General features: G+C 38.2%; 1 protein-coding gene across 1 annotated transcript in view; it reads left to right on the forward strand.

Moving 5' to 3' along the window:
* Positions 1-27,468, forward strand: part of lama4 (laminin, alpha 4) — a 161,510-nt gene that overhangs the window by 105,313 nt on the left and 28,729 nt on the right. The window contains exons 20-30 of the mRNA XM_048597028.1: positions 1,654-1,793; positions 2,932-3,108; positions 3,243-3,388; positions 5,567-5,729; positions 7,623-7,756; positions 16,112-16,283; positions 18,666-18,797; positions 20,368-20,507; positions 23,416-23,551; positions 24,385-24,522; positions 25,493-25,626. Of these exons, the coding sequence (XP_048452985.1) occupies positions 1,654-1,793; positions 2,932-3,108; positions 3,243-3,388; positions 5,567-5,729; positions 7,623-7,756; positions 16,112-16,283; positions 18,666-18,797; positions 20,368-20,507; positions 23,416-23,551; positions 24,385-24,522; positions 25,493-25,626 (1,612 nt within the window). The remainder of the gene's footprint in view (positions 1-1,653; positions 1,794-2,931; positions 3,109-3,242; positions 3,389-5,566; positions 5,730-7,622; positions 7,757-16,111; positions 16,284-18,665; positions 18,798-20,367; positions 20,508-23,415; positions 23,552-24,384; positions 24,523-25,492; positions 25,627-27,468) is intronic.

Genomic DNA, 27,468 nt, shown 5'->3' on the forward strand with positions numbered 1-27,468 from the left:
ATCCCCTCCTCCCACCCCAAGCCCCACCCCCATCTCCTACCTACTAACCTCATCCTGCCCCCTTGACCTGTTCGTCCTCCCTGGACTGACCTATCTCCTCCCTACCTCCCCATCTACACTTACCTCTACTGGCTCCATCCCCGCCTCTTTGACGTGTCTGTCTCCTTTCCACCTATCTTCTCCTCAATCCATCTTCTATCCGCCTCCCCCTCTCTCCCTATTTATTTCCGAACCCCCTTCCCCTCCCCCATTTCTGAAGAAGGGTCTAGGCCCGAAACGTCAGCTTTCCTGCTCCTCTGATGCTGCTTGGCCTGCTGTGTTCATCCAGCTCTACACCTTGTTATCTCAGTTTCTCCAGCATCTGCAGTTCCTGCTATCTCTCTACTACTGAATATAATTGCATCCCTGACAGACATTGACAATTTACTTCTGAGTTGATTTGATCCTAAGCTAAAAATGAAAGTGTGTTATTAAATAATTTTTGAATTCATGCACCAATTATAAATTAAAGGTCTAAATCATCCTTTGGTAGTACACAACTTTGGTATTGCTGAACAAAGACATTTTTTCAAAGCTTTCCATTTTGCATTTATCAGGACAATTCACAAAAATGCCGAACTAAGGGGGAGGAACAATATGTATCCCGTATGAGAGGAGAGAGCTGATTGGTAAAGGTGTTGCCATGGAGAGTTCAACAGTTAATGATGAATGACAGTTAACTGTTAAGCTTTGATTAAATTTCACATCAGGCATGTTGATTTTGGTGGTCAAGGCATTCCCCTGCGAAATAAACCTTAGAATGGCTATCACCTGTTTTATTGACTTGAAGCAGGTGCAATGTTTCTGCATTTTTTTTTCTATTTGCAAAGAACAGGGACCTATGTAATAATATATATCTATGAATATTTAGATATAACGGTGGGCTGCATAGAAGGCTGGCTTAGTGTACTTGTGCTTTTGAGGTTTAATTAAAAATCAATAAAATACGAAACATCCCATGAACCGTCACCTATCCATACAATCCCCTTTCCCCATAATGCCAGCCCATCATGGCCCCAACCCCAGAGTCTGTAGCCACATATAGCTGCCAATCAAACTGTGAAGTAGAAGGAATGACACCGTGGTAATGGATGGTTGTAAAATCAGCTGTACAGCAATAATTGAGAAATGGAAACCCTTGGGCTTATTTCAATGGACGGAGTGAGAAAGCAAGCAATATTTCAAACACTCCAGACATCTTTTTCAAAGATTTAAAAAAGTAGAAACTTTAAAACCTTTGACAGGTCCTTTTGGCAGCTCTATTTGACAAGTCTTCTTGTCAACTGAAATAAGCCCAAAGGTTTCCATTACTGGGTTAGTTCCCTAAAGTGCAAACATTTTCTTGTTGCATATCAGTACTCCTTCTCCGTTGGTCATTTTTGGGCTAGTACATTTATTTATATTTACTGTCATACTAAGCTTTCCAAAGTCATTATACTTGTCTAATATCGAGTCATTTCCTGAAGTTTGCTATTTGTATAGGTTTTTCACTGGAATATTCAGTTAGTCTCAGCTATGATAGTAAAATGGGAAAAATACAACCTTGTACTTTACATGGTTTAATCCTTTGAATTTGTGAAGCTTTTAAGTTTTACATTGCTGTTGTACTTCCAGTGAAAAATTTGACAGAAATAGTTCCAAAACTCTTGGACAAACTTCGAATTGTGGAACAGAAAAAGCCAGCCAGCAATATTTCTGCCAGCATTTTGCGAATTCGAGAACTCATTGCACAGACACGCAATGTGGCCAGCAAGGTGAGAATATCTACTCACTAAAGTTAATGGTAGAATAATTCAAACACCATGTTTGTCTTAATTAAAAGCAAAATACTGTGGATGTTGGCAATCTAAAATGTAAACAGAAAGGTCTAGAGAAACTCATCACAGCTGGCAGCATTTGTGGAGAGAGAAACAGTATCAAGTCCAATATGACTTTTCTCTTTCCACAGATGCTGCCAGACCTACTGAATTTCTTCAGCGCTTTTTGTTTTTATTAGTGTTCATCTTATTTCAAGCTAATTTAAAGCACATTAAAATGAATAACATATCAGAGCAATATGTATGCAACTTACTGTATGAGTACAAATCGATCATGAGAGATTTCTTCTCACTTGCACAGGCAAAACGTGGAATTTTTCAATTTTTGTTTAAAGTACAGGGGCAAGTGTGATAGTTGTTCACTGCAAAAACACAGCCCCTGCTGGGAAAACTCATCCATCATCCTCCAATAATCTCATTCAGAGCTGATAGGTGAAAATGGGCAAGTTCCTCTGCAAATCTCAGACCTCGAAACTGGCATCCCTGGTGAGTCAGAGGGTGGCAGCTTTTTGGTTGTAAAGTCTGCAGTTATGCCTAACCTTTGGTAATTCAACGACAAGTAGTTAAGTGCTTTTTATACTATTTTCACAGGCTGATGGTTGCAGCAAGATGGGGTTTGGATAGAAAGGCAGGTGTGGTTTTCAGAATCCATCCCCCCTTCCTCTCCATCCATGTCTCAGATTTCCCCAGACTCCAGGGCAACTCTCATCCCCAACCCAAAAAGCAAGTCCCTTCTCATTGCCAACCCATGGCACCCACCAGAGAGCTTGGTAATCATGGAGGATGGAAAGACCCTATTTATTGTCTATCTAAGGGCACTAATTGGTGACAGGTTGAGAAGGATGCCTATGGACCTTTTGGCTCAAAACTTAATTTATGATGGGGTAAGAAGAGGTGAGATTTTCTCCAAAACCAGTTCACTCAATTATTGCCCTTTCTCGTCATCTCTCTCACCACTTCCAAAGAGGGAAAATCACGTCCACTGTTTACCTGTTGTTTAATTACAGTTCATGGAGGTACAAATTTACTTACAGCATCAGTGTAGGAAGCAAATGATATCCTTGTTTCACTTCAGGTTCAAGTCTCCATGAAATTTGATGGCCAATCCGCTGTGGAACTTCATTCAAAAGCAAACTTGGAAGAGCTCAAGTCTTTTACTTCATTGGGTTTGTTCATGCGAGTTCCTTCATTAAGTGAACAAGCTCATGATGCCAACAAAGACAGATTCATCATGTACCTTGGAAACAAAAATGTAAGACCATATCGATCTTAGTGTGACAGTCCAAAAAATGGTATCATACGCAAGGAATTTTAATGCATTCAAAATTCTGCTGAACAGGCTGGATTAAGTTTTTGGTTTGCACATTTATTTTTGCTGTGTTCCAGGGAAGACAAGATTACATTGGTTTGAGTATTAAAAATGACAATTTAGTTTATGTCTACAATCTTGGAAATGGAGATGTTGAAATTCCTTTGAACTCAAAGCCTGTGAGCACCTGGCCAAACTACTTCAATTTAATCAAAGTAGAAAGGTAACTCCCTTCTGATCTCTCTTATGGCCAAAGGAATTTTTGGTGAAAATTTTTGAAACTGTAACTTTCTAGTATTAACTGTCATATGAATCTGGGTAATGGTATTTTTTCTGTTTTCTGATTTTTCTGTTCAATTTATGTCTTATCCAGATATTTCTTTATCAGGTCGGAACTGAAACAACTAGAGTAGGGTATTGCAGTTTTTGAGCTTAGGTTTGAAACATGTGCAGGCAAAATCTTTATGGGTTGAATGGGTCAAAAATGAGCTTTGGTGACCAAAAAAAGAATAGAGTGATAGCGTATATGTCAATCTGTTGCCTCTGTTTCCAGTCCATTTCGTGAGGGTAAATGATGGATCAATGAGAGGATGGGCTAGTCAACCCACCCACAGCAAATCGAGCTAATTAAAATGCTAAGGGGCTGATTGGAAGTTGACCTTCACAAATGTTCATGGGACCAGGCGACCCTTGGAAGCAATCATATCAAGACCAGTTTAAACGTGGCAAGAAGAGGGTTGGCTGCATTTGAATTCTGAAAATCAATGTGTACATTTTATTGAAGAAACTTAGTGGAGCAGAGAGGAGTCTACTCCATCACAGGACAAATATAAGAAATCTTTACTAATTGTCACAATTCCCCGGTCATAAAAAAATCTGTATCCAATGATAAATGTCAATCATCATTGCTTGCATAGTAGTAAGACAATGCAGCATAACACCAATAAAGATCCTAGATTTTATTCAAATGAAAAGTTAACATTGAATTTTATAAAAATTAGGAATGTTATATCACGAGCAGTTGATTCACACTTTGAGGTTATCATCAAAGCAGGAAATATATATGAAAATATACCATTGAATCACTAGCCTAAACACCCACTCTGACCTGCTCTGGCTGAAGTCTGTAATATCTACAGGCTGCACTGTAGTAACTTGTAAAGTTTTCTGTAGCAGCATCTCCCAGGCCCTAACCTTTTGCAGGTGACCTTTTGCAATTAGAAGGACAATGGCAGTAGATGCATGGGAACAACATAAATTCAAAATCCCTCCTCAAATCACACCCTGTTCTGATTTGAACAAACATTACTGTGCCATTGTCATCGGTGAATTAAAATCCTGCAATTCCTACTTGACAGCATTGTAAGAACACTTACACCTCATTAAAGAAAATGCATTTATAGTGTGCCTTTTGTAACCTCGGAATGACCAAAGAAACTTCAAAGCCAGTGAAGTACATTTGTTTGAAGTGTGTTCTCTACTCTAGGGTAGTAAACATAGCAGACAATTCACACACAGAGGTAGTAAGAACTGCCGATGCTGGAGTCAGAGATAACACAGTGTGGAGCTGGAGGAACATAGCAGGCCAGGCAGCATCAGAGGAGCAGGAAAGTTGACACTTTGATTCAGGACCCTTCTTCAAACAGATTCTAATAGGAACGTATTAATCCAGTTCAGTGGTATTGATTGAGGGATGAATTCTGGCCCATACACTGGGAGAACTCCACTATTTTTTTCAAATAGTACTTTGAAATAATATGCACCCATATGAAAGAGCAGAAGAGATTCAGCAAGATGGCTTGCCTCACCTTCCCAGGAACAACTACAAATGGGAAGTGAAATATAGTTTTTACCAAGAATGCCTCCACCTTGAGAACTTTTCTTTTAAAGAGAGCTTGGAGAGTTTCCAACTAACCTAACCTAAAGTCAAAAATAAAACAAATCCGAAAGTTAGCTTCAATGAAAAGTAAACTTGAGTAAAGTGTTAAATGGATATTCTCCATGGCAACACTTCACCAATCAGAAGGGCCAGGAGGATTAGAGAGTTGTGAAGAAATTTATTTTCATCAAATGGGTGGTGGGAGTGTGGAACTCACTGTCTTTAAAGGTGGTAGAGACAAAAAAAGTCTAAAAACATTTAAGAAGGTTATGGAGCGTGGAAAATGGGATTAAAATAGTTAACTCTTGTATCTGACTGGCAAAGACTCAATGAGCTTAAGAGCCCTTTTCTGTACCATAGACCTCTATGATTCATTACGTTTTAAGTGTATTTGTTTAAGCATGTTCAGTGGTTGACAACAACTCTTAATGATTTATTCTATACAAGTATTTCAGAAATTAACCAAACCAAAGAAGTATACAAACGATATGATTTTTACTGTGTTCTTTTCCTTTCTGGCAGAGTTGGAAGGCATGGAAAAATACAGCTAACTGTACCCAGCCCAGGTAGCACAGAAGAGCAAAAATTTATCCAGAAAGGAGCAAGTGAAGGCAATGATTCTCTATTAGATCTAGAAGCTGATAACTTGGTTTTCTATGTGGGAGGAGTACCTCCACATTTCCAGGTATGTTAAATGGAGTCAATTCTCAGATGGCACTTTAAACTTACAGTGTATTTTCCTTTTAAAGTTTTAATATTTTAAACTTTAATAAACTTGACCAACTTTGTCAAAGTGTGTCCGAAGCAGTAATAGTCTTTAATTGCTGTGGCACCTTTTGTTATACCAGTTAAACTGAAACCAATAGAATTCAAAAGTAATTATTTTAGTCTTCTGTTTTTCCCCAAAGCCCTTGAGCTATTTGTCCTTTATTCACAAGCCCCTTTCCAGGGAATTCTTTCAATGTCTTCAGCTGGATTGCTTTATTGCAAATGTGGTACTTCTTGATTGACTGAAAATTAATGAAATGCTGTCACTGCACTATATGCTTTCAGTAGCTGACATCAATATTGCTCAGATGGTCTGATTAGATACAGTACACAATCTATGTGCCCATCTCTTCCTATGCTTTGCTTATTTTTTTCTTTTGGTTCATAATGCTTATTCTGGGTAATATTTTGGAGTGTTAAGAGTTTATTTGGTTGTCTTGCGCTTAGTTCCCCATGAAATAGTAAATAGTTTTCTTTCAATTTACTGTTTATTCAAAGTAGTTAACAAGCTCATTTGCAGGTGCTTTCATAAACTCATTAAGTTCAAGAAACTGACATCAGCTCCAAATCCAATTAAATTATTTTTAATGCAAATTTAGGGTTTTCTCCGGGAATGAGTGAATTTAAATATCATGTTATTCTCTACAAACCAAGGCTAAGTTTGGGGTTTGAATCTTGCACATGGGCTTGTTGCCCCTGGAACGAACATTCCCAATGTGGCCAAAAATAGGTTAGGTACTCGCCTGTAAATCCTTCCAATATGCCTGAGGGCGGGTGTTAAGAATGGGAAAGTCTCCTAGTCAGCCATCTTGCACAAGACAAACTGCTCCAGTACTTTGTCAATAAGCAACCATTTAGCAAATCTTGTTGCAGCTGTATAAAACTCTAGTTAGGTCACATTTGGAGTATTGTGCGCACTTCTGATCACTACACTTATAGGAATGATGTGGAGGCTTTGGATAGGGTGCAAAAAGGGTTTATCAGGATGTTGCCTGGATTGCAGTGTAGTAGCTATAAGAAGGGGTTGGACAAACTTGGATTTCTTTCGCTAAAGTGTGTTATGGTCGAGGTGCGACCTGATAGAGGTATATAAAATTATGAGAGGCATGGATGGGCTGGATAGTTGGAGTCTTCTTCCCAGGATGGAAATGTCAAATACTAGGCGACATAGGTTTAAGATGAGAGGGAAGAAGTTAAGAGGACATGCGCAAGGAAATTGTTTTGCACAGAGAGCAGGAGGTGTCTGAAACATACTGCCAGGGAAAGTGGTAGAAGCATTTGTAATAGCAATGTTTAAGACACATTCAGGCAGACACAACAAGCAGGGAATAGCAGGAAACAGACCATGTGCAGGCAAACAGAATTAGGTTAGAATGACATGGTCGGCACAGTCAAAGGGTTTGTTCTTGTGTTCCACTGTTTTGTGTTGTATGCTCATCAAGCAATCCAAGGGAAGCCTATGGCCCAGCCTTCAGAAATGAGGCCAGATTAAAAAAATGGAGTCTAATAAGAACAGTAAATATCCAATAAGATAATAGAAAGAAGTGAATGCAACATCACTTTATGGAGCAGTTAGTGTAATGTTATCCTACAAAATTATGTAATTTATTTGTACTCAGTCATGCATTAGCCTTCTTATCAGACAGAAGAAAACATTATGTCCTGGTAAAGGTTACAATAAGAGGTTGACAACTTAATATTAAATAAAACTTACTGTTTCTGTACCTAGCCTTTTATAAGGTTATGGCTATGTTTTGCATATTAATGGATTTTACTGAACAGAAGAATTTTCCTTTCTTCTTTGTCACAGCTCCCTGCCAGCTTAAACTTTCCAGGCTTTGTTGGCTGTATAGAACTGGCAACACTTAATGATGACATAATAAGCCTCTACAACTTCAAGCGGACATACAACCTGAACACAACAGTTGAGCGACCCTGTACAAGGTAAACTGCTCATTATATCTGTCACACTTCAGCAAAGTGTAGTGTTTTTGTTTTTGTAATACCAGGAGTAACCCCTTCAGTTGGCCACAGGATTGAGACCAGATGCTGCTGGACCCACAGTTTCTCACCATTGGCCATTGTCCAGTTCATGTTGTAATCTATTAAATAAGACCATAAGATTTAGCAGCAGATGCCATTCAGCCCATCGAGTTTACTCCACTGTTCAATCATGGTTGATATGTTTCTCAATACCATTCTCCTGTCTTTTCCCTGTAACCCTGGATCTCCTGACTGATCAAGAATCTATTTATCTCGATCTTAAAGACCCTTAATGCCCTGATCCCTACAGCCTTCTGCAGCAATGAGTTCCACAGATTCACCACACTCTGGCTAAAGATTTTCCCCCCCTATCTCAGTTCTAAAGGGTCATCTCTTCACTCTGAGGCTGTGTCTTAGGGTCCCAACCTCTCCCACTAGTGGAAACATCTTCTCCACGTCCACTGTATCCAGGCCTCACAGTATTCTGTAAGTTTCAATGAGATGCCTTTATTATCGTTCTAAATTCCATTGAGTACAGACACACCATTTTCAACCACTCCTCACATGACAAACCTTTCATTCCTAGGATCATTCTTGTAAACATCTTCTGGACCCCATCCAAGGTCATCACATCCTTTCTTACATATGGGGTCCAAAATTGTTCACAATATTCCAAAGGCAGTCTGACCAGAGTCTTATATAGCCTCAGCAATCTCTAATCTTGCATTCTAGCCCTCTTGAAATGAATACCAATGTTGCATTTGCCTTCCTAACTGCCAGCTGAACTCACACAATAACCTTAAAAGAATCGTGAAATAGGACTCTTAAGTCCCTTTGTGTTTCAGATTTCTGAAGCCTTTCCCCATTTAGAAAATAGTCCGCGCCTCTAGTCTTCCTATCAAAGTGCAAGACCTCACATTTTCCCACTTTGTATTCCATCTACCATTTCTTTGCCCAAGCCGTTCCAAGTCCTCTGCAGCCTTCCCACCTCCTCAATATTATCAGTCCCTGTACCTATCTTTATGTCATCTGTAACAATGTCCTCAGTTCCTTCATTCAGATCATCAATGTATAACATGAATAGTTGTGGTCCTAAAACAAATCCTTGTTGAACTCCACTAGTCATCAGCTACAATTCTTTAAAAGACCCCTTTATACCCATTCTCTGCCCGCTGCCACTCAGCTAATCCTCTATCCATGCCAGTACCTTGACCCTAATACAATGACCTCTTAACTTATTCAGCAGCCTCCTGTGCAACACCTTATCAAAAACCTTCTGAAAATTCAAGTAGATCAAGTCCACTGACTCTCCTATGTCTAATTTGCTTGTTACCTCCTCAAAGAATTCTAATACATTTGTCAGGCATGACCTACCCTTGACGAAGCTGTGCTGACTCAGCCTTATTTTACTATGCACTTCTAATTACTCTGCAATCTCATACTTAATAATGGACTCTAAAATCTGACTGAGGTCAGGCTAACCAGCCTATAATTTCCCAGCTTCTGCCTCCCTCCCTTCTTATCCAGGGGTAATACGTTAGCCATTTTCCAGTGCCTGACTCCAGTGATTTCTGAAAGATCACCACCCCAGTGTCTCCACAATCACCTCGGCTATCTCCTTCCGAACTCTGGGGTGGAGTACATCTGGTCCGAGTGATTTTTCCACCTTCACCTTTCAGCTTCCCCAGCACTTTCTCCTTAGTGACGGCCACTACACTCACCTCTACCCCTGACTTTCTTGAAGTTCTGGTCTGCCACCAGTGCTTCCACTGTGAAAGCTGATGCCCAGTACCAATTCAGTTCCTCTGCCATTTCTTTATTCCTCATTACTACTTCTTCAGCCTCATTTTTCAGACATCCAATGTCTACCTCTCTCAGTGTCAAAATTGCTACTCACCCACAAGTAGACAATTGAGGAGATGTTTCCCTTGCAAACTGAGGGTTCCAATTGGCATGTGGCCTTTGTATATCAGCCCAAAATATCATATCAAAGCCACTAGGGACAGGCAATAAATTCTGGGCCAGACAGCAACATCCTTGTCTCATGTAAAATTGATTGTGGATCAATAAATACAACATCACAAGTGGAAAGGTGAGACCCATGATTAGTCCCACAAAGAATCCCTTCCAGCGATACCTGTTGTGGTCACAACTGAGGCAGTTGGCTGTCCCATACAGGTTTTTCTGCTCCACAATCAAAAACAAGTAATTGTGGCCATTTGAGATTTAAAAGGTGAACTGGCCTCTTGGTCAGTGATAGCCCTTCATTAAGGCTGCTTCTCTTACTTCCATCAACAGCTCCCACCTTGGCTGCAAGGCGGCTGTTGTGTCAGTGCTAGTGAGCCTCTCATTAGCCCTTCAGTCTCAGGAGCTAGTCTTAAAATTTGTGAGGCACACTCCCTACCATTAATTGGCAGACACATTAAAAATTGAGGTGTGTATGTGGAGCCAAGGTCTGTTTAAATCAAATCTAGAATAGAACAAGTAAGATAGTTTATATGTAGCATCTGGAATAAAATTAATGAATTAACAGCTCAAATAAAGGTTAATTGGTTTGAACTTATCGCAGTTATGGAATCATGGTTACAAGGTGATCATAGTGGAGAAATAGATATTCAGGAGTATGTGACTTTTCACAAGGACAGGCAAGAAGGAAAGTTAGGTGGGATAACTCTGTTAATACAGGATGGGATGAGTACAATAGCAAGAGATCTTGCATTGGAACATGGAGTATCCAGATGGGTAGAGACAAGAGATAAGAGGAAAAAGATACCGATGGATGTAGACTACTGGCCCCTTAACAGCAACTATACTATAAGGCAGAGGATGAATCATCAGATAATGAGCGCATGTAAAAAAAAAGGCAGTACATTTATCATGGTTGACTTTAAGTTTCATGTACATTGGGAACGTTCAATTGTCAGATGTAGCCACATAATAGAAATATTTCTGTGTATTTGAGGCAGTTTCTTAGAAAAATTGTTGTGGATCCAACCAGGGATCAGGCTTTTTTAAATCTAGTAATGTGTAGTGGGACAGGTCCAATAAATGATCTCAGAGGAAAAAGATCCTTCAGAAAACAGTAACGATAACATGGTAGGATTTATATTCAGTTGGAAGTTGAGAAGGTTGGGTAAGAAACTACTGTGCTAAACTTAAATAAGGGTAATTACACATGAATGACATGAATGAGAGCAGAGTTGGCTGGAGTGGACTGGGAAAGGAGTTTGAAACAGAGATTGTTGAGGAATATAACAATGTTTCAGGCAATGGTTTATGGTTCACAAGAAAGAAATATTCTAATGAAGAAGAAGGATAAGCCAACATGGTTTATAAAGGGGAGAGAGGGATAGCATGAAATTGAAAGAGAAACCAAACATACAACATGTTGAAGATTAGTAGTAAGCCAGAGAATTGGGAAAATTTTAAAAAGCAACAAAAGATTACCCAAAAAAGGGAGAAAATAAACCTTGGAGATAAATTTGCAAATAATATCAAGACAGACTGCAAAGCTTCTTTACATATAAAAAAGGAAGAGTGAGGTAAAGTGAAGATAGTTCTGTTAGAGAACAAGACTAGGGAAATAATGAAATGGCAGAGGAGTAGAATGCATCTGTCTTCACAGTAGAAGAGACTAACTACATTCAAAAATACTAAATAATCAAGGAATAAAGGGGGGAGGAAGTAAATGCAATAACTATCACTAGAGAAAAGGTATTCGGGTAAGTAATGGGGCTAAAGACCAATACAGCCTGGACTTGATGAATGCATGCTAGGATATCAAAGGAAACAGCTACAGAAATAATGCTTGCTGTAGAATAGTAATCTTCTGAATTTGCTTAGATTTGGGAAAAGTCCCAGAGAATTGAAAAACTACCAATGTAACACCTTGATTCAAAAAGGGAATGAGATGCAGAAACAGGAAGCTATATCACAGATAGCAGGAACTGCAGATGCTGGAAAATCCGAGACAACAAGGTGCGGAGCTGGATGAACACAGCAGGCCAAGCAGCATCATAGGAACAGAAAGGCTGACGTTTCAGGCCTAGACTCTTCATCAGAAATATCACAGTTAGTTTTACATCCATTATTGGGAAAATGGTAGAGTCTATTATAAATTATCTAATAGTAGAACATTTAGAAACATATACTATTATCAGTCAGAGTCAGCATTCCTTCATGAAGGGGAAATCATCCCTTATAAATGTATTACAATTCTACGAAGAGGTAGCAAGGAGGATCAATAAAGGAGAACCAGTGAGTATAATATATTTGGATTTCCAAAAAGGCACTTGATAAGTTGCTACACATTAAGCTACTTAATAAGCTAAGAGCCTATGGTTAGAGAAAGTTGGATTTGGTACATTGGAATGGATGGGCGAATGGTAAACTAACAGGTGACGGAGTTAGGATAAAGGGGCATTTTCAGGATGGCAGCCTGTAACTACTGGAGTGCAACAGGGTTCATTGCTGGGGGCCACATTTATTCACAGTATGTTTTAATGTATTGGATGAGGGAGATGAATGTACTGTCACCAAATTTGTGGATAATACAAAGAAAGTTGGGAAGGCAAGTGGTGACGATGACACAAAGAGTGTGCAGAGAGATTTAGACAGATTAAGTTGCAAAAACTAGGCAGATGGAATATACTGTGAGAAAATGTTTGGTTATGTGATTTGGCCAGAACAGTAGAGGAGCTGAGTTTTTTTTTAAATATTGGCCTTTGTTTCAAAGGGAATGGAGTATAATAATACCAAAGTCTTGGTAAAACCATATAAGGCTCCTGCACAAGCACGCCTAGAATACTATAAACAATTTTGGTCCCTTTATCTAAGGAAAGACATACTAGCGTTGGAGGCAGTCTACAGAAAGTTAACTGGGCTGAACCTGGGTTTGGAGGGATTTTCTTATGAAGAGAGGTGGTTTGATTAGTCCAGAGGAAGAATGAAAAATGACATTATTGAAACATACAAGATTCTTAGGGGGCATGACAGAGTAGATTCTGAGAGGCTGTTGGAGAGTCTAGGATCAGAGGGCATAACCTCAGAGTAAGGGGTTGCCAGTTAGTGTAGAGATGAGGAGGAACTTCTTTTCTCGGGTTCCAGAACCTCTGTAGAAGTTTCCGTGCTGGAATACATTTTTAAAAGATCACTTTAAGCTCACAGCTGGAAATGTGGTGAACCTTGATTGCCTTTTGTTACTGGCTAACCAAAAAATGCATATCCAGATATGAAAACTCCTGCAGTCAGAATTAGCTGCTGACACTCCTATCACTTATCCAATCCCCAAACAGGGGTGTATAGTGTTACCCATCAAAGTACCTTCACTTGGGGAGATTGACCAGAAAAACTGCCAGACAAGAATGTTTATGTCTATTTAGTGAACTAGCTCAAAAACTGAGTAGCTTAGTTGCTCAGAAGATAATTCTTATATTTTCAAACAGAAAATACCTCAACTGAATTTTTTTCAAAGGAACTGCTGTTAGTAATATTTTTATGTGCTGATTATTCAGTCGGTGTGTAAACATCAAGTATAATTGATACTAGCACAGTAGAATAGCTTTTCCAGCAATTTTGTCTTGTCAGTTCCAAATCAATTCCATGCAATTATGTTAGACTTTGTCAAGCTGCCGTTTCAGGATGTTGTAGCATCTGGTTAAAATCTCCTGCATGAAGGCAATTTGATGGAATCACATAACAAACACAGTTGGTACAATAGGCTTTCTTGTTATGGATATGATGAAAACCTCATTGCATAATGGATAATTCAAACATTAATTATCAGTGAATTTTAAAATTGAATAGGGTGATAATGTAATATTCTAGTGTTACAACATTTAGAGCAATGGAACACAGACAGTGGAATCAGTCCTTCAGTTTTCATTCACCTGTACTTCAATCTGGCTGAGGCTTGAAGGAAGATGCTTTTCAACAGGAAGAGTTCAATAAACTGGAGGATCAATCACTTGTTTGAACTTCATCTCTAAGTCATTAAGTGAACCTAGTAACAAAGTGTTTACTTGCTGTTTCAGTCAGTATGTAGTACGTAGCAGTCAGGGTGAAATGAAATGTGGAATAAAAGTTAACAAATCTAGAAGAACATAAGTACTTGAATCCTTCATGTAATTAAATATAAGTCCTGACAAACAAGTTTGGACACAATGGGGTGGATGTGCATTTTTCAGAAAAGTGGGAAATGCCATGGTCACCAATTTTAACAGCACAGCTAGCATGGTTTGCGAGGAAGTTCGTTGGGAGACTCTAGAAAAAGGATGTCTGTGTGTGTGTCTGTGTGTGTATGTGTGTGTGTCGTGTCTCAGGAATTCTGGCAGGAGGAGTTGGCAGTCTGAAGATCATGGCTGTGGGTTTGCTTGATGAGTGAGATGAAATGTTCCTCCTGGCACAGGAGTAGTTTGAAAAGCGCTGACACCTCCCTTATGTTGCAAGGTTTCCTAAGCTCTGGGAAAGCTGCTCGTCTTGTGGCAAAGGACTGCCAAACTTACGGACAGAGTATTATTAACAGAAACAATCGTCAGAGGCTTGTTTTTACAGAACAAATCCCTTCAAACCCATCATAATGCAACCAGAAGGAGGAGAGTTTGCTGTGGACTTCATATATCAACCCATCAATCCCCAGCATCCAGCTGAATCCTTTCCCATCTGTCATGTAAGATTATACACAATGTTTCTGAATTCTGATGAAGAGGAGTTAGCGATTTACATTAGGATCTGGCTACAGTGAAGGTTGAATGGATAGAATGGGAGCAATCACAGACTCGGGTTAAACAGCCATAAACTCAAATCATGCAGACACTTCACTGAATGTTGTTATATGTGAGGTCAGTGAGTTCTGCCATAATCTCTGTCATTTTAGAGAGTGACTCATGTGTGGAATGAACTCCTAGAGGAAGTGGTGGATGGGGGTACAGTTACAACATTTAAAAGACATTTAGAAAAGTACATCGAAAGGAAATGATTGGTGGGATATGAACCAAGCACAGGCAGGTGGGACTAGTTTGGTTTGGGAACATGGTCGGCACAGACTGGTTAGACCAAAGGGTCTGTTTCCATGCTGTATGACTATGACTCTATCTGCTGCACATATTGAGAAAGCATCTTCACAGCATGCACATTGATTGATGTTTATCAAAGAACCCTTTTTCTACGGCAGGATCCATGAAATCAATCCACCGCTACAGCCAATGCTGCAAAGAAAAAGACTGAGGCCTTATCCAGTACCTGTTCTGACCTGCAATCTTGTTGGTACAGTGTTAGCCAGATGTTTAGGGAGACTCAATAATTTGTGTTTCATTGCCATAAACTAAGATGAAAGCAAGAGAGAGGCAATTCAATGTCAGTTCTTCCTTGTAAAGCAAATGTAGGTCCTCCTTTGTAACCACTCAACACCGACCTGCCACTTCCCATTATCACTGCAGCTTGCCACTTCAATAGTCTGAGTGCCTGCTACTTAAATGCAGTGGACTAGGGATCCCAGGGACCAAGGGGTTACCTCTTTTGGACATTGTACTTAAATTCTTCTAGAAACATTTCTAAGTAAAAACAAGTTTGTATAAAGAATCTCTGAGGTGGCAACACCCAGCTGAATACCAGGTAAGACAAATGCAGAAAAGATGAGTGTTCTAAGGAAAAATCTAACCAGGGGAGTTAGAGAGCAATGGGACCATGGTGCCCTGAATTAAATCAATTAAGTCCAAAACATCCCAAAATGGCAACTATTTTATGGAAACTCTTAATTATTTCTGTGATTTTGAATATGTTCTTCTGATATTGTGAATATTGTAATTTGACTAATGAGGTAATACTGCACATTGCTGCTGAAACACATTGTGCCATGCTGTGCTATGAAGTAAAATGTGTATGATTTCCCGTGTGATTCAGTAGAAGGAGTATTTTTCTATCTTGCTTGTGCTGTAAGGGAAATACTCAGGTGTAGGTTTTACCTAAAGGAGATTAAAAGATGATTTCCAAATGAATTATTGGACCTACGTTTGTCCATTCACAAGTGACAAGGTCAAACACATACACAAAGAGACATAAAAGGATGTCACCCAAGATCCTAATTAGCCTAAGAATGTTATCCATCTGTGTTGGGGAAGCTAGAGGAGAAGATAAATTTAGAATGAGGCAGGTTGGCACGAATAAACAAAGAAACCACAATTTTCATTATTGGGCTGTATATTAACAAAGATTTAGTCAGAAATATGATATCACCTGTTGCTAATGTTGCAGAAACCAATTTCAATCCATGAGTATTTCCTGTTCTCCAGATGAATTATGTATTTTCTTTTTTTTCAGGTACAAACTTGCTTTTGCCCAGAGTAGAACAGCAAATTTCTACTTTGATGGCTCAGGCTATGCTTTTGTACGTAACATACAAAGGAGAGGGAAATTCAACATAGCAACTCGATTCAATCTAGACATTCGCACACCAGCTGACAATGCCCTCCTGTTACTGATGGTGAAAGGGGTAAGGGCCAGCGTTCAACTAATTTAATTATTGTGTTTTTTTTTCATCCTTTAGAAGGTAAAATACAATTAACCAGAAAGTAAACAACATGGGAAAACTAATTTAATGATTCTCTAGAAATGGATCTTCATACAATGTGAGTGTGTATGTCATGCATTTGAATGTAAAAGTGAATGGGTTGTATGGGATGTTTCATCCAGTGACATGCATAATGGAAATTAGAATTAACGTATGAAACATTCTATGCCTGAATTCATAATCTATTTCCCAATGTTTAAAAATCTTTTAATTAATTTATATTCATTGCACCATTGAACATTGTGAACACTTAGTATACTAATCCACCCACTCCCACCACCTACCATTGAATTGTACTTTAGACCAGAGGCTTTGAAAGCAAACAGACTAATACCAACATGTCAACAGATTAAAAATGGAAACCAGACAAAAGTATCCATGGGGCAAAATTCTGCTTGTGATTTTACCGTTGATCTGTATCCAATATGAAGTGAAAACATCACTACTATACAGGTATTAATGGTAGCTGTATAATTCTCATAATCAGTGTACAAGAGCAAAACATGCCTTTATCAAAAAACCTTTAACATAGGAAAATATGCTAAAAAAACAAGAGAATGCTGAACCAAAGAGGGAAAGATGATCAATGGTACTCTGAAGGGTAATAAAGGACACAGGTTAAAAGATGACAGCAAACACATTCCAGCATTCACATAGAAATAAAGATAATGTGGCACTTGGACCAATCTCAGAAGAAACTGTGAAACAATTTTAATAACTACTAGTGAAAAAACTAACAGTTTATTTGAAGCTGTTCTTGTAATACAGAGAGGTTTTGTGCCATAGAAGGTAGCATCCCTGACTCTGAGACAGAAGCTTTAGGTATGAGTCCTAATCCATGCAACTGATGGTCGTGAAAGTTGCATTCATATTGTGGCCAAATGGTTATTTGATTATCAACATGTGAATCCTTCTGATATTTGACCAATATGAAGAGGAGTATCTCCTTATCAGCCATGCTTGATGCATGATGACTCCCTCAAGCTGCAGCTTTTTTGACAGGTTAGTGACCTGTTCCAGGAAAATCTAGCTATGGGAACAGATGTAAGCATGTGCTTTGTTTGTTTCAAACTCCACCAAATAAAAGTAGTACTTGTAGTGCTATCACAGCCAAAGAAACAATTTGTAGAAGCAAAAATATACATTAGTAGTAAGTTATCAGATTCAAATGAGAAATTTATATCAGTATAATCATTGTTATACAAGACAATGGTTCTAAAGGGGGTTAATGTTCAAGTTGCAATGGCTCCATCCATTCTATTTTCAAACAGTCTGTGGGCGAAGGGAAGCAGCTTTGCTGCTAATTGCATGATTTTTCTGCATGGACATCTGAGGTTCACGTGCAGCAGTGACTTCCAGAACCAAAAATCAATGCTGTGAGTGGTGCTAGCACGCCAATCACCATGTGTGGATCATCAGAGTAGGTACACAGACGTGCAGTCACACAGCTTAGAGGCACAAAGTTCGACTCTAGCTTTCTGCAGAAGCAGATCTATCTGGACCAAGGGTCTAATGGCCTAGCAATTATGCCTGACCAGATATCACTTATTACGATCATAAGATATTCAGATGTAGGAGCAGAAGTAGGCCATTCAGCCCATCAAGTCTGTTCCCTCATTCAATGGCCAATCTGATAATTCTCAATTTCACTTTTCTGCCTTTGCCTCATAACTTTTGATTCCTTTACTGATTAAACATCTGTCTGTTTCAACCTAGAATCATACAAAGAACATTTTTGTTATCAAAAATCAGTACCTCTTCCATAGCTAATCTGTGGTGATGTATCCTGTACCACAGATCCTTCAGTAGGCTTAAGACAAAGGTAAAACAAAAAAGGATTGTTGGAAGCAAACTACCTTGATTCTTACCCAGTACCACATACTGGTAGAGGTGGCAAATCGCAATCATAATTATATTTGTTGTTTGGCGAGTATCAGATGAGTGTTTTCTTTTCGAAATCTAAAAGATTTATTACTTGTATGGTTGCTGTTCCCAGGTCATATGCTTGAGACAGTTAGCAGATCAGTTTACACATTTTTGATAGAGAAAACGTGAGATAATTTGATCCCATTATCCTTCACCTTGAAGGTGCCCAATTGTCCATTTCTTATATTGGTTTTTTAATTCTTATTTTCGATTTTCATAATTAGCAGTTTTTATTATTAAACAGATTAAATTCTGCATCAAACATGTTGACTACTCTAGCATTTTTCACTTATTTGTAATCATATTTCAGGGTAAGTTTGACACATGCTTTCATCCTCTTATTTTAATGTAAGAATGGTTTTGTATGCTTTTTCCAAGAATACGTTCTTCAGTATGGAAATGCAAAATGGTTATATACGCTTGGTTTATGACTTTGGATTCAGCAAAGGCCCCATTGTTCTTGAGGATACTGATAAGAAGAAACGTATAAATGATGCAAAATATCATGAGGTAAAATATGACTACTTTGAAAATTTAAGAGATCTCTCTGATGTGTTATGTTTTACTGTGTGTTTAGTTTATCTGTTAAACATATGGTATTGTATTAAACCAAATCTTTCAATTAACTTTCAAAGAACAGAAATGAAAAGTACTGCAGACGCTGGAGATCTGAAACAAAGATAGAAATTGCTAGAGAAACTCATTTGATGAAGAGTCACCAGATTCAAAACTTTATCTCTGCTTTCTTGCTATAGATGCTGCTCGATCTGCTGAGTTTCTCCAGCAGTTTCACTTTTTGTTTTGAATACCAGAGTTCTTTTGACTCAATTCTTGACTGCAGAAATTTTGTAACTTTTTGTCTGAGTGAGTGGTTTGAATTTGTCAATGAGAAAATGACTTTATTGTGGGACAGACAGTATCATTTGGTACCAGAAGAGTTAAATGTTGAACAGTCAAGCAATCTTTTGCCTAAGTTGATAAGTTCTCCATGTAACTTTTTGAAAAAGGTGAGAAAATAACTTCATTCGCGCATTATGCAAAGGAATCTGCATGTTTAAAGATAACACTTCATGTTTTGCAACTCTTTGATCACTTATGCTTTGTTCCTTAATTCTAATACAAAGCTCAACTGTATGTCACCTATTTATGCTTGTGCTGACAGATTGACTGCTGCTGTTCCCTGTAATGACAATTGCTATCTTTCAAAATGCAGGTTATTTTCAATATTTTTAAGGTTTTGATGTGAAAAGTTTATCTAAATGTATATATCATTTGTTTATCTTGATTGATTGATATCACCCCTCTGCTTGGTATCCTATATAGGTAACGTCTTGTTGTTAGAATTCTCATCCTTGTTTTCAAACCGGTCCATGGTCTTGGGTCCCCCCACCTGTGTAATCCCTCCAACCCTGCAACCTGCTAAGATATCTGTACTCTTCCTAATTCTGACCTCTTGAATGTTTTAAACACTCCATCATTGTTGGCCATGCCTTCAATTGCCTAGGCCCCGAGCTCTGGAATTCCCTCAGTACACTTTTCTACCTCCTTATCTCATTTTCCTCCCTTGAGATGCTACTCCAAATCTACCTTTGACCAAACATTTGGTCATCTGACCTAAAATCTCCTTATGTGGCTTTTGTGAAGTGCCTTGGCCAGTATATTAATTTAAGATGCAGTGCAAAAGTGGATTGGTGATTGCAAGCCAAGTTGAAACAGTGACATGATTCAATTTTTAGATGTCACAGGAGTTTGTACGTCATTCAGCAAGGAGGAGGCATGAGCTGTTTTCCAGAACTGCATAAGGCAGTGAGAGAATTAGTTGCATAATTGTGCTTCAAGCAGAGCTATGGAGCCTACATCAATTCCCCAGAGGTAGACAGCACATGCAGCAATCATGCAGTCAATCCAGCATCATTCAGTTATATAAATTCTATAAGAACAGCCTGTGTATTGTAATCAATTTCCAGTTTTGTATTACTGTACACATACCAACTATTCTGAAAGCACCAACACCTGTGAATGAATTCTAAACTCCTGTCTCCGAGGCATATTATTAAACCAAATTTGTATTTTCATTCAGGTCTCATTCATTTACCACAACTACAAGAAGATGATCCTACTGATTGACAGAATCAATGTAAAAAGTGTTGAAAATGAAAAGAAGAGCATGTATTTTACAGACGTCTATGTTGGTGGAGCTCCTGATCAGGTCTCATCAAGGTTTGTTAATCTGTAATGTAAATATGTCTTTCCTCAACTTCGCTGAATATTAATATGGTGATCTTCAAAAATAATGAAACATTTGCCTAATCTTGGCCCTTCATAGATTATTCTAAATAAAACATCTAAGAACCTTTAAATAACAATATTTCTAAGCAAAATATATCCGTTAATTTAATATTTATTCTTTTGCTCCTCTCCTTCATATTTATGTGTTTAAGTTCCTGATTAACCTTGCCAGTAAAAATAGGATCAATGCCCAAACCATCAGGCAGATCAAACCATAATTGCAGAATAATGGACACTGCCATCATGCTGTACGTAGACTAGGGGGAAGAAAAGTTTTGCATTAAGTATTCTGTAGCATTAGTGACACATGACAGTAAGGTCAGAAACTAAAAATCTAGAACAAGCCCAAAGGGAGAAGAAAGGAAGACAGAAGTTAGAAAGCTGACAATCAGGTGGCTACTATAGCTAAGTGCTTCTCGAGTCCAAAATGTGAAAAAATTAATTGAAGTTCAGTCTCCAGACATTCTGTCTGAAGGAGATGAGTGATGGTAGATAATATATGCACTACTGTTGTAGTGATACAATCTGACTAGTACCACCTGAAGAACCATTAAGCACAGGAATTGATTATGCTAATGGCAGTTAATGTGAAGGCATTGAAATAAAAACTTAGAGGCAAACTGCAGTAATTAGGCAGCTGAACCTTTGGTTGGAAAAAGAGATGTCCTCTTGAATGCCTCAGTTGAACCTACCTCCACCGCACTACCAGGCAATGCATTTCATACCCTAAACACTCACTAGGTGAAAACGTTCTTCCTGAGTTCACCTTTGCTTCTTTTGTAGAACCCTTTAAATCTGTGACCTCTTATTCTTATTCCTTTTCCCTTTACATGTGGGAACAATTTCTCCCTATCTGCTCTATCCAACCCACTCAATATTTTGAAAATGTCTTTCAGGTCTCCTCTTAGCATCCTTCTCTCAAAGGAAAACAGTTCCATTTTCTTCAATCTAATCATATAACTGAAATTCCTCATCCCGAGGACCATTCTTGTAAACCACTGCTTCACTGTCTCCAATGCATTCACATCTTTCCTACAATATGACACTCAAAATTGTACACAATTCTCCAGATGAGGTTTTATACAAGTTCAACATCACCTCCTTGCTCCTGCACACTATACCACTATTAATAAAACTGAGGATACTCTATTCTTTACTTATTGCTCTCTCGCTACTTTTCCCAGCACTTTCAATGATCTGTGTGCTCATATACAAACAGTCTCTCTGCTCCTATAACGCCCATGGTGTGGTTAGAATTGCGGCCCTTGTTTGATATTCTCTTTCCATGTTCTTCACACCAAAATGTATCACTTCACATTTCGCTAAATTGAAACTCATCTGCCAACTTTTTGTCCACTCCTCCAACTTGTCTGTGACATTCTGGAGTTCCAACTGTCCTCAAAGTTTATAATTTCTCCAAGTTTCATGTCATCTGCAAACTTTGAAATTGCCCCTTATCCACTAAGATCCAGATTATTAATATATATCAGGAAAAGCAAGGGTCCCAATACTGAATCTGGGGAAGTCCACTGAAAAACTTTCCATTAGCCTAAAAGATATCCATTAACTCTCACTTTTAGTTTCGTGTCATTCAGCCAACTTTGTATCCACGGCGCTAACATCCCTTTTATTCCATGACCTCTAACATTTCTCACAAGTCTGACATGTCGCACTGTATCAAACATATTTTGAAAGTCCACGTACACCACATCAATAGCATTACCCTCACTGAACCTTTTAGTTACCTCTTCAAAATATTCCAGCAAGTTAATGAATCATGATTTCCCATTAAGAAAGTCATGCTGACTGCTCCTAATCGACACATCTTTTCGCGATTATTTTCTGCACTTGTTTGTGACATTTTAAAGATTTATGCAGTGAACCTACAAGTCTTTTTGGACCTCCACTGAAATTAATTTCATTCTGCTCAGAAAGTACCCTGATCTATCCTTTTTTGGTCCAAAATGGATAACTTCACACTTGCTTATATTGAACTCCATCATCCATAGTTTTGGACCATGCACTTAGTCTATCAATATCACTTTGAAATTTTATGCTATCAGATACACTGTCAACAATCCCACCTAACTTTGTTCCATCAGCAAACTTTGAATATGACTCTCTATGGCATTATCCAAGGCATTAATAAATAGTATGAATAATTGAGGACTTAGAATAGATCCTTGTGGAAACCACCGATCACCTCCTGCCAGTTTGAGTAGCAGCTAATTATACGTACTTTCTGTTGCATGCCACTCAACCAATTTCCCAGCCATGTCAGTAATTTACCCTCAGTTCTGTGGGCTTCTACTTTAGTCAAAAGTCTATTATGTGGGGTTTTATCAAATGCCTTCTGGAAGATCATAAAAACGACATCCATTGACATTCCCCAGTCCATTACCTTAGTGACCTCTTCAAAAAATTCAGTGAGATTTGTCAGGCGTGATCTACTCTCCTTGATTAACTGAACATTTTCAAAGTGTTCAGTTACCTCACCCTTGATGATAGGCTTCAGCAGTTTCCTCACTACAGATGTTAGGCTAACTGGTCTGAAATTCCCGAGTTTTTCTCTTTCACCTTTCTGAAAAAGCAGAGTGATGTACAATTTTCCAATGCAGAGGGACCAACTCCTATACATAGTGAACTCTGAAAGAGTATAGTTAGGGCACCTTCAATATACTCTCCTACTTCCTTCAACACCCTCAGATGGAAGCCGTCAGGTCATGTTTCTTTCTGCTTTGCATTTAGATAACTTAGGGCTCCCAAAATATTTGTTATCATAGTCAGAACATAAATAATGAATTTGTAACCTCAACTTCAGTTTTCGTTTTTTGAGTAGTCTGAAGTCCTACATAGCTACGGATGCTGGATTTCGAGGTTGTCTCAGGAGTTTCCAGTTCCAAAGACGCGACTTCAATATTCTAGAGGAAGACGAGACATTAGGGATCAGCAATGGTTGTCCAGAGGAATCACTTGTAAGTGAATTCTGTTCAATGGATAGGGCTTAGGGCAGTATTGGACCTGGGTTTATGAATGTAACTGATATATTACTTACTTAAAGGCTCCACTTGGGTGTAAAAGTAACACATTTAAAATAAAAATTGATTTTATTGTATTTTTTCTTTCATCAAAGTGCCAACTGACATTGGAAATTATTTTCTGTTCAGCCATTTGATGCAACTCTATATGATACTCTATACAATACTCATATAGCAAGCTGTTGATTTCAAATCAGCTATTTTGAGCAATGCTGAGAGAAAGTAAACAAGGGTACGGATTTTTACAAAATGTCATTTAGTGATACTGCGGCTGGGTGGGCACACTTTCTTACGTAAACACTTCCTCATGGCAAGAACCTGCATGTGGTCACATTTAACATGAGAAGGCTGTTATGCTGTAGCTACCACAATATCTCCCTAAATTTAACAGTACTTTCTGTATGATATGTCTATTTTGTTCCGTATTTATTAATTGACCAAAAAAAGGCCATTCCATTTATCTGGATGCCAAAATTTCTTCACTTCCTAATTGCAATCCTTCACTGTTAGAAATGAAGAGAAATAGGATGGCATCAGTAGGTAATCCCATTCCCAAAAATAACAATCCAACAAGACCACAAACGGAATCCTTGAGATGCTTTTTGCAGCATTTGTGCTGAGGGCCACAAATAATGGATACAGCTACCTCAGACCGTTATGGCAACCACCAACTAAACGCAAAACCATCAGCTGAGTACTGAAAGTTTGCATTGTGGACATAGGTTGGATCTTATAAGTATATATTTCAAGATTCATCTTCCTATCTACAGATGTCCCGCATGGCCTATTTCAATGGGCAGGGTTTCATCTCTTCCAGTGAAAAGATCACACCATTTTCAAACTTCGAAGGAGGCTTCAATTTTAGGACATTTCAGTCTAATGGATTGCTTTTCTACTACAATGAAGGAGTGAGTATCGAACAGAAGTCTGAAATAGAATGTCTAAGTGGAATTGTTTCTGTTTTTTTTAACAATAGTTTTCTTTTTTTTTAATATGCAACTTTTATTCACTGAATGAGAAATCTTCAGTCAGGGTTTCCTTCCTGTTAGGTTGTTTTGTTGATACCACAATAATGGTTGTACATGTATGTTCACATTGTGAAAAATATTAATCAAATGTTATCAGGTGAATATTTAAATCTTCCACCTTAATTCTTCATCAAGGATTATGTGCAAATTATTTTCTCTCATCAGAGGTATCAGATTTTTAAATATGGTTAGTTTGACCTGTCTTTCATTATTGGTTTCGTTATGTTAGCAGCTTCATTACCAATCCCATTTCGGGACTTTTCAGCTTCAATATGAATGAGAGAAATTCACTTTGACAAAGCCATCAAAGGAATGCAGTCTCTAAAATTGTGAATTAGCATTTATTTATTAACATGGCTAGGTGATAGAATTAGCAACAAGTGAATATTAAGCTGTAAGTACATATTAAACATTGAGTTAGATATTATTATCTGAGAGGATTAACATCTTATGTTACAAAGGATGTTCAAGAGTGCTGCTGACTTCTACTTATTGTAATGTGTGTTCAATAACTGATAAAATCAATATTTGAAGTTACAAAGATAATTCCAATGTATCAAGGTATCTCAGAGTTAATTGGGCTATACTTATTATGCAAGACAGCAATCTGATGACATAACTTTAAAATAATTGGAATAAAAATTAAAGGGAACTTCTAACCTTGGAAAAGGAGAGTATAGTTTTCCATCACACCACCAATTCCTCTGCTAAAACCTTTTAAGGATTTTTCCTCGCTGTGCAATATAACATTTTGGCTATGAATTATGTGCTTGAGTTATATGCTTCTAGGAGGTCAATATCACACACAATAGAATACTACCAATGCCTCCCAATGGTAAATCTCTTTCAGTCTGATATCTTCTCCCTCTCCCTGGATAATGGTACTGTCATTTTCAAAATGAAAGAAACAACAATGCAATCAACAAAGAAGCAATATAATGATGGATGGAATCATTTTATTAGAGTAACCGTCTCTCCATCAAGGTAACTATCTGCTTTTATGTATTTGATGTTAACTATAGATATGTTCTAATTCAATGTTATTAACAAAGAAGTTCAAGAGCCATTCCAAAACGTAAAACAAGCTGGGTTTGATTGAATCCAAGGTTTTCTTATCTCTCTGAAGGTGTAAACCACTATTCCCAGTATAATAGCTATGTTATGTTTGGAATCACAGAATTCATTCTTTGAGTTTAATCTTTCTTAGTTTCAGAATTCTGCAGAATTTTATTTTACTTTATTTACTTGTGGGATGTAGGCATTCCGGTTTGCCTGTCCTTATGTGCCTTCAAGAGGTGGTAGTGAGCTGCCTTCCTAAACGACAGCGATACATATGCTGTAGACCCACTATGCTGTTAGTGAGGGAGTTCCAGGATTTTGATACAGTAACACTTCAACTTGATTTTTCCTGATAGGTCACTTTATGCACATAAAGTTTAAGCTATCAACTATTAAATATCATATGTACGCAGCAGTCTCAGGCCTCCAGATTGAATGTTTTGCCATGGTTATTTAGTCTGCAAGTACAAAATTAATATAAAATTTAACAGGGATGGCTTTGAAAAATTTGATAGGCACACCCTAACATAAAGCCATGAGGAAATTTATTCAGTGACGTTGTCCGGAAATGAATAGGATCATTGTAGAAAATGGATTGATGAGACATGCCTCAGTTCTTCACCCTAACTGGGATTTCCCTATTCCCTCAGACCCTGAACCACCCAGTCTCACCCAAATGGGATAGTCATTTTCCATTTTGTCCCATTCTTAAATGTAAACAGTAGCAAGACATAAACAATATTCTGAAGGAGTGACCATCTTTTCCTCTGTGTTACTCCCGATTCCAAGGCCCACAGATGATATTGGTGGAAATTGCTGTGAGATGAACCATGGAGCAGGCAGCCATTGAAGCCATGTAGTCTGTCTTCATTCTGCTCTCAATTATTTATCCATTGAGGATCCTGACAAAGTATAATATCATTTAAATGGAGAATGACTGTAAAATTCTAAATGCAAAGGATTCTAAGTGTTCTAGTACATGAGTCACAAAAGGTGAGAATGCAGATAGAGTAATTACAAAAGCTAATTGTATGCTTTCCCTCATTTAGGAGAGAAAGTAAACATAAAATGAAGGATGCTTTGCTTGCATTATATAGGGAATTATGAGACCTCAAAAACTTTGCAATTTTGGTCTCCTTATTCAGGAAGGATGTAACTGCATTGGAGATAGTTGAGAGGAGGTTCACTAGATTGAAAACATGAATGAGTACATTGTCTTAAGAGGAAAGGTTGGACAGGCTAGGATTGGTTCTACTGGAGAGTTGAGGAGTGACTTGCCTGAAGCGTATAAGATCTTGAATTTGACAAGAGGATGTGGAAAGAATGTTTCCTCTTGTGTGTGAGTTTAGAACTAGGGGGACCTGTTTAAAAATTACACATCACTCTTTCAGAACAGTGACATGGAGAATTTTTTTTTTCTTTTCTTGGGGAGTTCTGTGACTTGGGAACACTGTCTCAGTTGGCAGTGGGAGGGAGTAATTGAATAGTGAAGTTAGATTTTTGTTACACAGGGGAATCAAAGGTTATTGGGGATGGTTGAAAATCAAATTACAAACAGATCAGATATGATCTTATTTAATGGTAGAGCTGGCTTAAGGGGCTGAAAGGCTTACATCAGCTCCTAATACCGAGTTACAAAGAACAGTCATTGGATTTGAAACATTAACTCTGTTTCTCCTTCCACAGGTGCTACCAGACCTGCTGAATTTGTCACACGTATACACACACACACACACACACACACACACACACACACACACACACACA

This window comes from Rhincodon typus, chromosome 5 (genome assembly GCF_021869965.1).
Source record: "Rhincodon typus isolate 14 chromosome 5, sRhiTyp1.1, whole genome shotgun sequence".
Lineage (NCBI taxonomy): Eukaryota > Metazoa > Chordata > Chondrichthyes > Orectolobiformes > Rhincodontidae > Rhincodon > Rhincodon typus.